Source organism: Podarcis erhardii, assembly GCF_964252035.2.
Source record: "Podarcis erhardii genome assembly, chromosome: 3".
Taxonomy (NCBI): Eukaryota; Metazoa; Chordata; class Lepidosauria; order Squamata; family Lacertidae; genus Podarcis; species Podarcis erhardii.
The window spans coordinates 119,102,240-119,120,041 of NC_138507.1; the positions used below are offsets into that span (position 1 = coordinate 119,102,240).

Sequence of the window (17,802 nt, forward strand, 5' to 3'; positions counted from 1 at the left end):
CCAAAAACAAGCAGCCAAGCAGATTTTGGTGTCCTCACACCAATTTTTAACCAACACCTATGTATATATACAGAAAAATAAAAATGGGAGAGGTGATTTATGACAGGTCCAATCATTAGGAACTTTGATTCTGTGAAGGCTTTTTGGAATACATCTGGAAGAATTCCCAACCATCTCCCAGGACTACAATTCCCAGAATTCTTTGTAGTGTAGAAATGCACTTGGAAAAGATGCCTTCAGGGGAGTCCCAGGCAATCCCAAGATCCTTTGCCCCAATGAAACTCACATGGGCTTCTAACAACTGGAATCAACATGATTAATGCTTTGGCTGGCAACATTCACCAAACAGTTTCAAAACCAAGCAAACAACATGAAATAATAAAAATAAAATAAAATAATAATAATATTACAGACTGTATGTACAACTCCCTTTAACCAGATACTTAAAAAAACATAAAAGCACCAAAAGATTAGCTGTTTTCAAACAGTGCAATCGAGATTAAGAACCATACAGTGCCAGCCTTCAAAGATTATGAACGAGCTTTTAAAAAATCCTTTAAGAATAAGCAGGAGGAGGAGGAGGAGGAAGAAGAAGAAGAAGAATTTCAAAACCAAGCAAATTTGAGAAGGGACTGAAACTGAAACCAGTTCTGGAATTAGGTTTGATCTTTCTTAGGCCTCCAGAAACTGAACTGTTTCTATAAGTAAAAGGCGAAAGATTTATATGATCTGAAGAGAAACCTGTGTCTATAAGTGCTCCAATTCTCCTAGATCAGGGCTGAAGCCGAGTGGGGACAGAGCTAGGATGCAACTAGGGCAGGGGCAAGGAACCTATGGCCCTCCAAAGGTTTTTGGGATACAGCTCCCTTCACCCCTGACCATTGGACATGCTGGCTAGAGCTAATGGGGCTTGGGGAGTCCCCCTGGAAAGTCACAGGAACCCCCATCCTTGGGGGGGGGGTCTAACGGAAGAGAACACAAGCTGAAGCTAACAGCAAATGCACTCAAACTGAGCATCCTTTTACCCTGAGATTTTACTCTTTCCCCTGGAAACGCCCGAGGAGGAAGCAAACCACTAACACGGCACATTTTCAACCAGCTCTGTCCCTTTTACACTGCAATGTGATGCAAAGCCAAGGTAAGGTGTCTACAGGCCTACTTGCCAAAGACTTTGAGGGTGCCCAGCAGCTCTGAGCTCCCCCCTGCGGCTTGGGGGAAGGTAGGACTGCCTTCTCCTTGCACCAACCCAAATAAGAGAAATCCCTGCCTCTCCGCCCAGTGCTCTGTCCATGCCAAAAGACCTGGGATGGAGTGTTCATTGCAAGCACCGACAGGGGCTGTAGCTGGTTAGCCCAGGATGTGCTTGCCCTCTCCAAGAAGGACAGAAATGTGTGCTATTGGGAATGGCAATGACACTGTCCCTTAGTGCAGGGATTCCTCCCCACCCCCAAGAGACAGAATGGGGGAGATATGCGAGTCAGGTAACAACCGTCGATTGCCCATTTCAGATTTAGAATATCCGCCCTCCTGGGCGGCGGCAAGTTCTAAGGAGGAACAAGTTGTAACCTCTCCAGGAAGCACTTTGCCAAGCTCAGTAAGCGACAGCGGAACCTGTATTTCAGCATCATAAAAATATTGGTTGGCAATGAACCACTGGTTTCGCAAAAGCGCCTCTTGTTAGATCCAATCATCTTTTGCATCTGTTGGGGTGGGAGGGAAGCCCTGACAGCAAATGGCTGAGCTGATGCGGTGACGTGTTCAGCTGCCCAGCAAACATTTGGTGTCCTGGTTCTGTGAGGGAAGCGAGAGTTGTCAGTTTGGCTGGGACCCATGGCAAGAGGAGGCAACTATCCAGAGAGGGGGCTTGAGGAATTTCACACCACTTCAGATGAGGAGGGGCTGTATGAGAGGAGGAGAGGGTTAAGAGATCGGGAGTCTGCAGGAAGTGGGGTGGAAGCAGGCCATAAAAGCATTTCAATACTAGGAGGCAAAACAGCTGTATAGATGGTAGTCAGAAAAAAGCATCTAGGCCACAGCCACCTGAAAAGGGTGGCAAAGATTTTAAGCCACAGGAGGAGCTATAATATATATATATATATATTCAAACCGCACAGCCAAAAAGCACAGCAACGTTCTCCAAAAGGCTTTGACTCAATCGAGGTTCCACAATAAGACGCAACGGCAGCGGCCACACCAAGCGTTAGTCACCCATTACCAAACGATGAGCAGGTGCAAAGACACACACAGCAGAGGAGATGGTTATCTGGAGATCCTGATTCCATGAGCAGGCCTTAGATCCACAGGATCAAAGAGAGCTCAACCCACACCAAACTGACTGCACGTGCGAGCTAAGCTGAATACAGGTGACCAGCTGGGAACGGCAAGCCTAGCAGATATTCAGAATCTATCCTATTCGGAATCTATCCCAGACAGCAAACACAGGGGCTTCCCTGTTCAGTTGGGTGGGCTGGAATTCCATTACTCCACTTGGAAGCTTTTAAATCCTGGGCTTCATGGCCGACAGAGCAAGTCTTAAGATTTCATGGCATTAGGATAAGGCTTTGCAAAGCACACTTGCCATCATGGCTTAACCTACGTTTTCTTCCTATTAAATAACATATGCAACAACCACGTTCGGGAGATTATGGAGCCATGGTTTTGGCATGCTTCTTCCTACATGTGACACCTGCTGATCCTCAGAGCCGAGAGCCTCACCAGCATTCACAAACCTGGTGTTATATAATTCCTTGGGGGTATGATGGGAGTCCAAAATATCTGGAGGACACCAGGTTGGTGAAGGCTGGCTTGAGGCAGGTAGATCAGCCGCTCCTGGGAACAAGCAAGAGGACCACCAGTTTGGATGTTTCCTCCGCAGCAGAAACATTCTCTGGGGCTTGTTCAGCTGCCCCGTCGCTTTGGAGCAAGGTTTCCTGCTTGTGCAACAGGAACCTCCCTCCCTGAGCCCTCCCTGAATCGGATCCCAAGGTTTGGGGAACTCCTAGGAAAGATTCAGGGGGGCATGCAGGAAAGTTCTGCAACGTAAGCTGATAGCCGAAGATGCACTCGAGGAATGATTTGCTTAGCACCTATCCTGTAAGTGTCTGCTGGACCAGGCCAATGGCCCATCTAGTCCCACATCCTGTTCTCAGTGGCCACCCAGGGGCCCGTGGGAGGCCAGCAAGAAGGATTCTGAATGTCACTTGCTTTGGGAGGACAGCAGGAAGGGCTGTTAGCCTCACCTCCTACTTGGGGGCTTCCCGGAGGCATCAGATTGTGAGAAAACGGGATGCTGGACTAGGTGGGTCTTTGGTCTTCTCCACTCATGCGTTTATGCAAAGCTGGCAAGCCATTCTCACTTTCCACATGCAGGACTTAAGAACAAACTCTCCCACAAACACAATGGGCAACCTTCCAAAAACACCGCCCCCCTCAATAGTGTGAAGTGGTACAGTCCTTAAAGGGCTCTACCATACATTTTATCTTGCGCCCATTCAGATATCCAAATTAAGATTTCAGGATGGTGTAGGAGGCACCCAAGGAAAGTGGTGGAAAGGAGTCCCTGCCTTTTGCAAGAGATCCTCTCCACGTTTACCGTCTGTGTGCCTCAATGCCAAGCACGGAAAGATGCTATTTGGATTTGGGATGAAGCTGAAGCAAGCTGTCTAGCCCAGGAACAAAATCAAAAATCAAAACCCATGCGTTTGGGAGAAGGATAGACGCGTCATCAAGACGGCCTTTCTCAGGCCAGGCAAAGAGCGCAAGACGCCCACCAAGTCCTGAATGAACGAAACCTCTCTCAAGCCAGAAGACCAAAAGGCACCCCTGCTGAATGCCACAGGGGGATGAGGTTTGGGAGCGGCTAGCGCTGACATTGGAACTGTACACACCATTTGTTAGAGGTGGCAAGAGCTGCCGGGAGAGGACAGTCAGCTGAATTAAATCAAGAGTCTTCTCCTGTAAACAAAAGAGAAATGTCGCCATTCCAAACAGAAGGGGGAGGTGAGAGAGGGGGAGAAAACAGTGTCAAGTGAGGAACTGAGATGCAATAATAATAATAATAAAGACATCGGAGGGTGTGTGGAGGGGGAGGAATGTTCGACTCGACTGCACCAGAAAGGAGCTCGAGCGCATGCAAGTCTTGGAGGGTTTAGTGCTTTATAGTGTGTGGGGGCGACTTGCCCGACAGAGAAAGGGGGACAATCTGGCCCACGGCAGGGAGCCTGGCGCAGCCTCAGGGGCTCTCCGGCACCCCGTCTTCCTGCGTGGTGTCGTCCGTCTCCAGCTCAGCCAGCTGCCGCCTCAGCAGGTTGACTTTCACCTGCAGCTCCTTATTGTACTTGATGATGTTGATCATTTCTTCGTAGGATTCATCCAGGAATTTGGACGACCGGTTCCAGCGGAGGAAGACACCTGGTGTGGGAGAGATTTTTTTTCCCTCAGACAATTGAGAGATATGGAATAACACACAAAATGTAACATGCCAAAACTTTAGACTGTGAACTTAAGTCTTTGTACTGCATAGCGGTCAACGTTTCCCTTTTTTAAAGGGAAATTCCCTTATTCCGAATAGGATTCCTCGCAAGAAAAGGGAAACGTTGACAGCTATGTTGTACTGTGTCTTGGGGCACAGGGGTGAGGGAATGGAAGCAACTGGAGGACACAAAAAAATAGGTAAGATGTAGAAACAGCAATCTGGAAGACCAAAAGGTTGGAGACTAAAGTAGGATCAGTTTCCTGTACTTGGGAAAGTAATTTTATTTCAGGAGACCAGATTGCTATTGCTACTAACAAATGGCATTTAGTGATTTGTGTGTGTGTTTTAACGGGTTGTGGCTTTTTAATTGTATTCTATCCACATTTCGCCTTTAACAATAACCCTGTAAGGGTGAGAGACAGTGATTGGTGCAAGGTCACCCAGTGAACATTATGCCTGATTGGGGATTTGAACTCGGGTCTCCACAATGTCTAACCACAATGTCCTCCCAGGCACTTTTATCTGCTCAAAATCCCCTTTGCACAGCTGGTTTTCCCGCTAGCAGAGGGTGAAAAGGTCATGCAAATTTTCTCCCGCAGTCCAAGAAAAGAAAGGCCACGTAATCATTGAAACACGCTGTGCCCTGTTGCCAAACCTGTGATGAGAGGAGGAAATGGAGTAGGACCTCTGGTGGTGAACGTATGGGAATGGGACTCCAAGAGGAGGAAATCCTTGAAGTGAGAAGCGCTTTGCACCTCTACACCGTTCGGAATAGAAGGCTGGGTGGGCATCTAATCCCGACATCCAATGAAACGTGACCGTGTTGACTGGGTGCTCAACGCAGGAGAGGCTGAGGGAGTGCAAACAGGAACTGGGCAGGTTTCTCACGCATTGTGGATTTTTGAGAGGATACTTCCCGAGATCCTCTGCGGGCAAAGGCAGGCACACTAGTGCCCAGGGGCAACATGCTGGCATCTTATTTATTTACAAAAAAAATTGTATAGTACTGTGTCATTAAAAAAACCACACATATTGGAGCAGTTTAAAGCAACAAAAGCAAACAATAAAACCATAAAAAGCTTAAAATAGACATCAATGAACCGTTGTGTATTATTAACTGCCTGCATAGGCCTGGCAGGATAGACGAGTTTTAAGCAGGTGTTTAAAAGCAGGAACAGAAGGCACCTGCTGAATATCTAGTGGCACAGAGTTCCAGAGGACTGGGCCGATGACACAAAAGACTCGTTTCTCACTGTTGTCAAATGAGCCTCACCAACTTAGAGAATGACCAAAGGCAGATGTTTCTGTGATGATGTTAAAGCACGGGTACCTGACTAGAACCTCTCTAAGCCACCTTGGGAACGACCTACCTTCCCAGAGCTGCAGGCTCTGTGGTGCCACAGAAGGCCAGATGACCAGGCTGTTGGCCTCAAAGAGGGGGTTCCTGAATCTGTTGAGCTCTTCCGGCCGATTCACCCAGGACCACAGGGACATTGTCTTCTGGGGCAGCTTGAGCTTACACCTGGCAAAGAGACCAGCTGTCAGCCACATGTCTCTTTTGAGCATAAAAAACATCAACTCCCTTCACTAAGTCAAGCCTAAGGGTTCAGAAAGCATGGGAGTCACCGGCTTGTTGCCAAATCTTTCCTCTAATTTCTCTGCAAATTTGCAAACAACCTAGAGGAAGATGGATCTCTCTCTCTCTCTCTCTCTCTCACACACACACACACACACACACTGTACAGGGCATGTGAGAAGGCAGAAACAAGAGACCTTCATGCTGCCTTTGACTAAATTCCCATGGAATCAAGGGGGAACCAAACTCTGGATACCAACACTGACCCCAGGGAAAACAGTGGAATAAGCCAAAGGCAGGTGTGAGGGAACTCTCACAGGGGCCAATGAAGAGCAGGCCAGTAAAGCCTGTTTTGCAAATGTAGAAATTTAGAAAATGTGCCTCTTTGCTACTCTGTGCAAATAAAAGCGATGTTTCAGCAACGCTGCCCAGCAACATGATGCTCGGCTTCCCCCTTGTGGTGGGAAACATAACTGCGTGTGGATTAGCGGGTTGTTATTATACAGTTCAAGGTCACCTCCGAGATATAAATACGGAGGCTTTGCACAAAAATCCAGACTCACACACAGTTATGATTATTTATTTCATTTGTATACCACTTGGCGGTTCACTACCTGCTAGTCACCCGATATCCTACAAAGCAAAACTCTAAACTAGATCAGAAGCTCAGTAAAAATAAAAAAGGAAGATTACTGGATGTAAGCAATTGATTAATAAATCAGTGATGATCATAATTACAGTGGTACCTCGGGTTAAGTACTTAATTCGTTCCGGAGGTCCGTTCTTAACCTGAAACTGTTCTTAACCTGAAGCACCACTTTAGCTAATGGGGCCTCCTGCTGCCTCCGTTGCGAGATTTCTGTTCTCATCCTGAAGCAAAGTTCTTAACCCGAGGTACTATTTCTGGGTTAGCGGAGTCTGTAACCTGAAGCGTATGTAACCTGAGGTACCACTGTATTGACTTATTGATTGCCTTTTATGCCACTGCCAAGAGGCTTGTAGATTCCTCATTATGCGCCTCATCCACATTGCACAGTGCAACTGAGACTGCCTAGACCCCTACATCCCTCCGTGTTTTCTCATCCATGATGCAGAGCGCGACTGAGACTGCCTAGGATGCCGACAGCCCTCCCTCTTTGCCTCAGGGAACCCCAGAAGCAAAAAGCTCACCTACCTTTCGCTTTCATTGTTGCCCAGGAAAGTGCCGAACTGGGAGGCGTACGAATGCTCAAAGAGCATGATCAGGAAGTGGTAGTTGAACTCGAAGGAGCAGGGGAACTGGCGGAGGATCTGCCAGACGCAGTCCAGGAAGAGAAGGAAGACGGGGGCCTCCCACTTCTGCTTGCTGTTGGAGTAGGCGGACTGGGCACAGCGCTGCTGGAATGGGTGGCCGGCCTGCAGGGGCAAAATATATATATATAAAAAAATAGAGAGAGGGTTTTCCGTTAGGCAGACCAAAGGGCACAGCTAGAAAACAGTTATTTTAAAAATCTGTAACATAGCAAGCCTGTTGTCTTTGTCCATGGAGTTTTCTTGGCAGGGATACTGAAGTGGCTTGCCGGTTCCTGCTCTAGGTGGATCACCTTTGGTCAAAACTCTCCACTATCACCTGTCTGACTTGGGTGGCCCTGCATGGTGTAGCTCATAGCTTCTCTGAGTTATTCAAACAAAGGTCTGTATAGTTAAAGCTATGGTTTTCCCAGTAGTGATGTATGGAAGTGAGAGCTGGACCATAAAGAAGGCTGATCGCCGAAGAACTGATGCTTTTGAATGATGTTGCTGGAGGAGACTCTTGAGAGTCCCATGGACTGCAAGAAGATCAAACCTCTCCATTCTGAAGGAAATCAGCCCTGAGTGCTCACGGGAAGGACAGATCCTGAAGCTGAGGCTCCAAGACTTTGGCCACCTCATGAGAAGAGAAGACTCCCTGGAAAAAAAGACCCTGATGTTGGGAAAGATGGAGGGCACAAGGAGAAGGGGATGACAGAGGACGAGATGGTTGGACAGTGTTCTCAAAGCTACCAGCATGAGTTTGACCAAACTGTGGGAGGCAGTGGAAGACAGGAGTGCCTGGCGTGCTCTGGTCCACGGGGTCACGAAGAGTCGGACACGACTAAACGACAACAACATGGCAAGCGTAAAAAACAAAGAATTCTGATGGAAAGAGGCACCGTATAGTAAGTCTTTTTGCTGGGCTGCAGAGAGGAAATTCTATGCATAAGCAGAAAAGTGTGTGGCACTTTCCAAATCACAGTAATGGGTCAGGTCCCTGCCCACAAGGAGCTTACAATTTAAGTCCGGGGAGCAAACAGAGGCCAGGTATGGAGTCGTAAGTAACTGGAGGAAGAATGTGCATTTATTTCAATTGCAGGCTTAGTTACAGTAGGATACAGTAGGGGTTATGTGATGGTTGATCGTTAAGGTGGCCACAGTCATTCTGCTAGAAGTGCAAGGATTTCTGCCTTCATCATGGAACTTCTCCGCCCTCTCTCCATGCACCCTCCGCAGATCTGCTCTGCAGAACTGGGTGAACAACCAGAATAGATTTAAGAGGTGCATGGGTGGAAAAGGGTGGAGGAGTTTGATGCTGCAGCCAGAAGTCCTTCTGCTAGTAGAGTGACTTTGTTGGATATCACCCTTAATGGAAAAATGCCCCAGAAGTGGAAATACCTGTAAGGTTTATTCAAAATCAAAAGGGATGGTGACAGCTAAGTGGAACTTCCAGAGCAAGAACCAGTGTACCACAGAATACCAACTACTGGGGATCAAACAGGAAGGGCTCTTAGTCCCTCCCCCTTTGTGAACTTCTCAGAGGCAGCTTACAGGTGGAGCTATTTAAAGAGTGGAACTCGCTCCAACTTGCTGCAGTCATGGCGAAAAACAAGGATGGGTTTGGAAGAAGGATTAGGCAAATTCATGGATGTAATAATAATAATAATAATAATAATAATAATTTATTTATACCCCGCCCATCTGGCTGGGCTTCCCCAGCCACTCTGGGCGGCTTCCAACAAAATACTAAAATACAATAACCTATTAAACATTAAAAGCTTCCCTGAACAGGGCTGCCTTCAGATGTCTTCTAAAAGTTTGATAGTTATTTTTCTCTTTGACATCTAGTGGGAGGGCGTTCCACAGGGCAGGTGCCACTACCGAGGAGGCCCTCTGCCTGGTTCCCTGTAACTTGGCTTCTCGCAGTGAGGGAACTGCCAGAAGGCCCTCGGCGCTGGACCTCAGTGTCTGGGTAGAATGATGGGGGTGGAGACGCTCCTTCAGGTATACTGGACCGAGGCCGTTTAGGGCTTTAAAGGTCAGCACCAACACTTTGAATTGTGCTCAGAAACGTACTGGGAGCCAGTGTAGGTCTTTCAAGACCGGTGTTATATGGTCTTGGCAGCCGCTCCAAGTCACCAGTCTAGCTGCCGCATTCTGGATTAGTTGCAGTTTCCAGGTCACCTTCAAAGGTAGCCCCACGTAGAGCGCATTGCAGTCGTCCAAGCGGGAGATAACTAGAGCATGCACCACTCTGGTGAGACAGTCCATGCGCAGGTAGGGTCTCAGCCTGCGTCCCAGATGGAGATGATAAACAGCTGCCTTGGACACAGAATTGACCTGCGCCTCCATGGACAGCTGTGAGTCCAGAATGACTCCCAGGCTGCGCACCTGGTCCTTCAGGGGCACAGTTACCCCATTCAGGACCAGGGAGTCCCCCACACCCGCCTGCTGTTGACATTTCCATTCCACCTTAAGGAACAGGCATGAGATTGTTGCATGTCACATGTCTGTTTACATTCCAGCACAGCTTGCTGGGAACTTCCGTTTGTGTATATCTTTTGCTTTTGCAGTTTTCTCTGAGACGACATGAGAGAGACGACATGTTTCTATGTTCTGATTTATGTTTAATAAATATGTAGTTAAAGTATGACTTCACAAGCCTCACGCCTATTCTGCGTGCGCAGAACACTCTGCTAACAGCGTGCCCTGGCTTTTGAAGTCCGGGTCGCTGATTTACGTAGGAGCACGGGCCGATGGATGGAGATGGCACAGCTGGGGCTTGTCAACTGGCTTTCCGGCCCTCCGCATGTCGACAATGGCCACTAGCCACAATGGATGTGTTCTTCCTCCTCTGTTGGGGGCAGTATGCCCCTGAATGCCAACTACTAGGAGTGCCAAGTGGTGAAGAGTCCTGTTGCATTCAGGCTTTCATCAGGGCATCTGGTTGGCCACTGGGTGGCAATGGGAAGCTGGACTAGCTGAACCTTCGATCTGATCCTGCCGTCGGGCTTCTCTTGCTAGTCTTCTGCAGTTAGCGCTTCCTGTCCACACACTAGTAGGTCCCCGCTGTGCCGCACACGTCTTTTCAATTTTCTGAAGCAGGTCGTGCACTTGCTAGCTAAACGTGCGCTTATATGCATCCGAGTCATTTCCCCTTACAAGCCTCCATTTTGACAGATTAAAACGTCAACCCAGACGTGCATGGATGCGTCTCGTGCGGGTCGCTTAATGTTTTGTTACAAGGGGCAAAAAGCGAGGCGCTTCGAGCTGACTGCCGCGAGTCGGCAGTTGCTCGGAAAGGAGGGCCAGCGCAGGGATGCAGGCCACGGTTTTCCAGCTGGTGATTGTTTTGCAAGAAATGTCACAGCACATCTCACCACGGGCGAATGCACCGGAGGGGGTACAGTCAAGCGCAAAACTGCCAAGCGGGCAGGAGGGAGGTGAATGTGGCATGTTGAATTCAAACGCCAGTAACTCTTCGGGATCAGGGGCTGGTTAAGAAGCAGGAAGCCCAGGATGGGGATAAATGGACTCTTCTCCCATTTGGCAGGATGGGCACAAAAAGTGGAGTCCCCAAAGGATCGGTGTTGACACATGCGTCTTTTACCTTTCGCATAAATAATCTGAAGCAATGGTTCCTAAAGTGGGTGGTACCATTTCCTGGGGGGGGGGCATCAGGATCAGGGTGGATAAAAATCAGTGATTTAAACACACACACAGATTTTTAAAATTTAAATCAGATTTCTATAGTTTTCTGTTTACGTTACATTATAGTCCAAAGGCTACCCATCAGGAAATAAGGATTTGTTTTAAGTTTTTCATGTGTGCTAAAACTCAGTCTAAGTTTTTAAAAATAAAAATAAAAAATTGTTCAACCCCATCAGTTAACAAACATGGATACATATGCTAGAATGTTATTGTTTTAGTAAAATAAATTGTTTAAATTGTTATTAAGGAAATGATTACTCTTCTCCTTCCAATAAAGTACAGCAGAAAAGTTTCCCAAATGTAAACAGTTAACTTATTAAACCTCACAATAATTTCATAATTATCTATGCCTTTCTAATAGTATAACCAAATCAGTAATTTTTGACTGTAACTGTAAAAACTACTCTGAAAATTTATTATTCCAAAAATGAAACCTTCCTCTGGTTGTAAATATTAATATTATACCAGCAAGAATGAGTCCTTCTGTAAAAAGATGGTTTAAATCAAGTCTTACTGACTAGTGATTTAAACTGTGATTTAAATCGATTTGATCTAAATCAAATCCGGATTTGATCAGGATTACCTATAGGGTTGCTAAGAGGGAAGGGGGCAGCAGCTGTCCCAACCAACAGCCACTGGCAGAACCTCTACACCATGAATTTGCCCTTTTGTTTCTGAGCAGAGTACTTCTTACTGTGGGCTCCTCACTGCATCCAGGAGCTAGCAATTTGTCAGCTCTTACCTGCAGCCACTCCCTCTCAACCAGAGCTTCAAAACCGCGGATGGTCCTGCATCTGGGATCTAGGATGATCTGAGCCAGCGAGGTCACCTGTAGTGTCGAATCTGTGCCTTCAGTCCCATGGACCAGGACAGATGCTCCCTCCCTAGGAAGGGGCCAGAGGAAGGTTGAGAAAGGGAGGCAAACATACTGAGCTGGCGTATGCATAGACAACATATTGCAGGGGCGGGAACACTTTTTCAGCCCAAGGTCCATGTTCTCTGGCAGGAAACCTTCTGGAGGCCAGAGGTGGGCAAGATCTTACCGGCTGCCCCAGAATAACAACCCCCAGTGGTTGTTAGCCAAATTTATTGAGGAGACGTTTTGGTTTCTCAAGGGCTGTTGGCCACAATAGGTGGACAGAGCTTCCACATTCCAGCGTACCTCTGGATATCAGTTTCTTGGAGAAAAACAACAGGGGCCGTGGCCGCCAGCGAGTTTCCTGGAAAACTCTGCTATGAATGCAATAAGAGGACTAGATGGACCTTTGATCGGATCCAGCAGCAATCCTCTTCTTATGTTCTTTAATAACGTTCTAAACAAGCAAAGCTGTTTGGAGCGGTTCATTCCGTTAAACTGCAGTTCATCTCGAAAGCCCCAAACAACTTCAGACCTGAGGACTGGAGGCCTTATACATTCCTGCCCAGCAACTGCACTCCTCAAACGGGGCACTGCTAAGCGTACAACATGCTCCCTGTGCACGTTTTTAGAGCATGCACCAGAAACAGGGCTTTTTGTGTTCCATCTCCAGCCTTCTGGAATCAGCTGCAAACCTAAGTTAGACAAGCACCTAGCGTTTTGATATTCAGGCAACCACTGAAGCCCTTTTTTGTTTGAAAATGCTCTCCCCGAAGTGTGACCCATTTTATGGAATAATAATTTTGAAATTGTAGAAGCATGTTTGTTTCTTTATGTTTAATGGGTCTGCAACCTCTTGGATCTTATCTTATTGCATACCGCTTTGGTGACAGTGACACTGCTTATAAACCTGCAAATAAATAAATAGATAACCAGAAAGTGGGTCCCACCTGTCAATGCACTGAGCAGCCAAGCAGGCAGTGGTCAGGATCTCCTTGATGTGAGTCAGCCAGTTGGAAGCCTCCAGTTTGCTCAGCCAGCGGTCCATGTTATGCGACTGGTCATTGCAGGCCTCCACAAGCTTGATGAGGCTCTCTTGCAGAATGTTGTACCTGTGGGGAATGTTGCACCAGGTGAAGGAACAAGAATGACCACAATGAGCCTGCGGAGGTATCTGGTTGTACCTGGAGTGCTCAAATGCCCCAGGGATCTCTGGCCTTCCTTGTTATAGCAACAAAGTTTTGCTTTGAGACCTGCTCCCTCTGACCTGCAGGGCTGACATCAGGTGGAGCAGAAAGAGCCCAGGGAGTGACTCTGTGGCAACTCTGCGTTTTCCAAGTACACCCTGATCTATACCACCTGGCTTTGGTCACTGGTCTACTAACTCCGGGCAATGCCATCTTATCTATGCACTGAATTTACAGAAAGAAAGGCGGGGTGTGTGGGGAGAGTATGTTTACATGGCTCCGCCCTTGCAAGCAGGACAAGAGCTGGAGATAGGCTGGATAGCAGTCTACAGAACAACGACAGCAATGCCACAGCTTATCCCCAAGTGGAGCTAACATTGTATTGTGCCATGTCATCAGCCAAAGCATGGCAAGATGCACAGCCTTGCTGTTTGTGTCTGGGGACTATGCTTACCTTTGATTCTGTGTGTGAATGCATATATAATACACATCAGTGGTTCGTCCATTAGGACGAATGGGGCAGCCTGCCTTCTTATTGACAACCAGTCTAAGAGGGTGGAACTGCCTGGCAGCTTCCTCTTCCCCTGCCTCAGTGTTGCCTTTGCAGAACTGAGCCAGGGCTTTTTCGGCCGTGGCCCCGATCTGGTGGAACACTCTGTCGCAAGAGACTAGGGCCCTGCGGGACTTGACATATTTCCGCAGGGCCTGCAAGACACAGCTGTTCCACCAGGCCTTTAGCCAAGGCACAGTCTGACCCCTTCTTCTGTAATCCTCATAGCACTCTAGCCCAATGGTTGCCATTAATTTGATTTTGAATTGATTTTAGAATGAATTGATTTTAGAACGTATTTCAATTGATTGATTGTGATTTTATGTAAATAGTGTTATTTTTACTGTTGTTAGCTGCTCTGAGCCCAGCTTCAGCTGGGGAGGGCAGGATATAAATAAAATTTTATTATTATTATTATTATTATTATTATTATTATTATTATTATTAAGAGGAGGAGGACAGGGGCACAACAACTCTTAGTCAGCTCTGGCTTCATCAACTGCCAGTCTCCTTGCCTTCTGCCCTACCAGTTCCAAGGGGCACCAGTCTCCAAGGCCCACGTGGAAACACAGCAAACCAAATGGGATCCTGGCGGTCGCAATGGGTCCTCCCTCCCAATACACCCCCCAGCAACGGGAAGGGAAGAAGCTTGGAAGAGGGTATGTGAGGTGTGGCATGCACTACAAAGATGCAATTATTTGTTGCGTGGACTTATTCTTATTAGCTAGAGGATGCAAAGGTCCATATAGTTAAAGCTATGGTTTCCCCAGTAGTGATGTATGGAAGTGAGAGCTGGACCATAAAGAAGGCTGATCGCCGAAGAACTGATGCTTTTGAATTCTGGTGCTGGAGGAGACTCTTGAGAGTCCCATGGACTGCAAGAAGATCAAACCTCTCCATTCTGAAGGAAATCAGCCCTGAGTGCTCATTGGAAGGACAGATCCTGAAGCTGAGCCTCCAAGACTTTAGCCACCTCATGAGAAGAGAAGACTCCCTGGAAAAGACCCTGATGTTGGGAAGGATGGAGGGCACAAAGAGAAGGGGATGACAGATGACGAGATGGTTGGATAGTATTCTTGAAGCTACCAGCATGAGTTTGACCAAACTGCGGGAGGCAGTGGAAGACAGGAGTGCCTGGCGTGCTCTGGTCCATGGGGTCACGAAAAGTCGAACATGACTAAACGACTAAACAACAACAACGTTGACTTGGGGCTGGGGGGTCAAAGACTTCACAAGAAAGGGGTGGTCAAGGAGGGATTTCGGGGAAGAAAGATGTGCAACGGCCTGGGCTTAGGATACCCTCTTTGCAGACCCATTAGGTCTTTATAACGGAACGTTCAAAAAAGTATTTCATGGCAGTGAGAATGAACACTGTGACAATCCATGGGGCTGAGCTTTGGCTAGGTTCACATTCACATCACACATGCAGACAAATTGGGAACTGGGCAGCAGACTCATCAACCTGACAATTTCAGCTACTAGTCCTCAAGGGGCTCCGCATAAGGGGGATTTATAAGGGACAGAATGCACGGCACCTCCCCTTGACTGGCAGAAGCTTGTATTACGCAAATACAAGCAGAAACATTCAATTACACTTCATTTTATCTGAAGAAGTGTGCATGCACACGAAAGCTCATACCAAGAACTGACTTAGTTGGTCTTTAAGGTGCTACTGGAAGGAATTTGTTTTGTTTTGACTATGGCAGACCAACACGGCTACCTATCTGTAACTTCATTTTATGTAACTGATACAAATCAGCAAACCAAAAAGGGCCTTTTCTGCGGTGGCTCCGTTTGTGGAATGCTCTCCCCAGGGAGGTTCAACTGGTGCCTTCCTTATACGCCTTTAGGCGCTAGGCAAGAACATTCCCATTCAGCCAGGCCTTTGGCTGACTGACGTCTGATGCCCTTTTAAATGTGTTTTGGAAGGGTGTGTGTGGAATTACTGGTTTGCTTTTGTTCTTATTTTTATTATGCATCTCGTCTTTTTTATATTGCAATTTTATGTTGTGCAACATCCTGAGATCTACAAAAGCAGTATACAGATTTAATAAATAAAAATAAAAATCATAGAATTTTGGCTTTTGTGGGTGACATTCCCCCCGCCCCCCCTTAAGCCAATGGCCTGTGGTTTAGACAGAGACCACTGCATCCAGTCGACCCAGCACGTTCCATGGCTGAGCACGGGTTTGTAACTTCTGCCCGGAGGTCTAAAACCACCTCCTCTCTCCTGCGTCCAGGGACTGGTCACAGGACATTTAATTGGTTATGAATTGGGGCACTTAATGTCCTTTGATTGGATGCCCACAGGGCAGAAGGGGGAGATGGAGGAGAGGACAAGAAAGCAGAGCAGGAAGGATCTTAATTGAGAGAAGCAAACCTTGGTGAACTCAAGGTTTGTCAGCTGCAGCAGCAAGAAACAGGGGCAATGAACTGTAAGGCACGAAGGCTTACGGGGCAGGATTTAAAAGGAAGCTGACAGGATCCTCCAGTGGAAATGGATTTCGGAGCTCTCCTTTACTGGACACGCTTACTAGGATGAAACCAATTAAAAGAGGAGTCCACGAAGGTGCTTCACCCAAAACTATAACCAAGAAAACCCCAAACCCAGATGGCTGTCAGCAATCCAAACACAAAAGAGGATAATTCTCTCCCCTCTACCCACACACTTGAGGAAACTTATCGGGGATAGTTCCTTTCTTTAAATAGAAAAGAAAATGTTGCAATTAAGAATGGGCAATCTTTTTAAAAAGATATAAACCAAGAATTGCATAATTTCTATATGCACCCAGAATTTTATTAATTTTGCATTAGTTTTGTTTTATATTTTTCCTTCCTGTTTTTAATTTGCAAAACTGGTTTTTAAAATGCCCTCACTCATCTTCTCCAAGAGTGAAACTGCACCTCTGCACAAAATGTGATTTTATTTAGAAATAATTTATCTTCTATACTTTTAGAAATATTATTACTTCACAAGTGAAGAACCTGGCATCAACTTTTCAGAATCTAAAAATTCCTGCTGGAGGCTAAGGGCAGTGTTTGCAAACAAAAAATATACAGAAATAACCAGATCTGCAGTGCTAGATTAACTCTTCCAAAATCAACCGAAACAAAACTAGTACAGTCAAACCTGGGTTGTTGAACGTAATCCGTTCCGGAAGACCATTCGACTTCCGAAACGTTCAACAACCGAGGTGTGGCTTCCGATTGGTTGCAAGAGCTTCTTGCACTCAAGCAAAAGCTGTGTTGGACGTTCGAGTTCCAAGGAACGTTTGAAAACCGGAGCAATTACTTCCGGGTTTTCGGCGTTCGGGAACCGAAATGTCTGAAAACAGAGCTGTTCGAGGACCAAGGTTTGACTGTATGAGGGTTTTTTTACATAAGCCAGTAATTCTCAAGCCCGTGCAAAAATATTCATATTTCTTGACTTCCGGGTTGGCGCCTCCAACAATGGCGGAATTCCTCTGATCGGGAGGAATTTGCTCTGTAGAAATCAGGGTCTGGCTGCCACGGCGAAGGCAGAGACCCACTAAAAATCACAGGCGGGAGAAGCCTGTGAACGTGGGATTCGGCTGGCACCTTTTGCACCTCCCCTACTCGCGGGGAGACCCGGTTTCGGGGATACGGAGCGACGTGGGGTGAGCGGCGCGGTGCTTCAATTTGACTGCTTCTTTCACGGAGTGAAGCCGCACTGCTGTTGCTGGAGAGCGCTGACTTTTTCCTGTGGACAATTTGATCCTAAACAGCTACCCGTGAGTAGAACGGAAAATTGGATTTTTAAATGTCTTAATTTGGCACCGAAATGGGGAGGTTTCAAACAGGAAGTCCACCTTCCCCTTTTGTAAATAGATTGAAGCAAAGAGCTTGCAAGCTAAAGTCTTGGAAAGTCCTCTGTAAAGGATTAAACTTCCATCGGCTAAAATCATTAAACCCCCCTTGGAAGCAGGAGAAGAGGGGGGGAAATTTGGGATCGCGTAAGCCTGCAGGAGAGAGTGAAGAAAGTTAAATTACCAACGCTCTGAACCTGGAAACGGGCTGCTAGTAAGACTGACGTTTTGGGAAAGTTCATTGACTGTGAATAAAACGTATCTTGACAGCTAGTTAAATAAGAGAAATACATTGTTTCCATTGTCTCCTTCTGCGTTTAAAAAGGAGTAAAAGTAACTGAAAATTGAA

The 17,802-nt window shown here is 46.9% G+C and overlaps 2 protein-coding genes across 4 annotated transcripts in view; both read right to left on the reverse strand.

The window, feature by feature from the left end:
• The window catches only part of LOC309337912 (L-threonine 3-dehydrogenase, mitochondrial-like), a 43,325-nt gene extending 38,782 nt beyond the window's left edge, over nt 1–4,543 (reverse strand). Inside the window, exon 1 of the mRNA XM_081854934.1 lies at nt 4,531–4,543. The gene's annotated coding sequence lies outside the window, so the exon portion shown is untranslated. The remainder of the gene's footprint in view (nt 1–4,530) is intronic.
• Nucleotides 4,139–17,802, reverse strand: part of MTMR9 (myotubularin related protein 9) — a 34,105-nt gene continuing 20,441 nt past the window's right edge. For all 3 annotated transcript variants that reach the window (XM_081854769.1, XM_081854770.1, XM_081854768.1), the window contains exons 7-11: nt 12,840–13,001; nt 11,776–11,917; nt 7,225–7,445; nt 5,845–5,996; nt 4,139–4,410 (exon numbers count right to left, since the gene is read on the reverse strand). In XM_081854769.1, the coding sequence (XP_081710895.1) occupies nt 4,232–4,410; nt 5,845–5,996; nt 7,225–7,445; nt 11,776–11,917; nt 12,840–13,001 (856 nt within the window). In that variant the 3' untranslated portion in view covers nt 4,139–4,231. The remainder of the gene's footprint in view (nt 4,411–5,844; nt 5,997–7,224; nt 7,446–11,775; nt 11,918–12,839; nt 13,002–17,802) is intronic.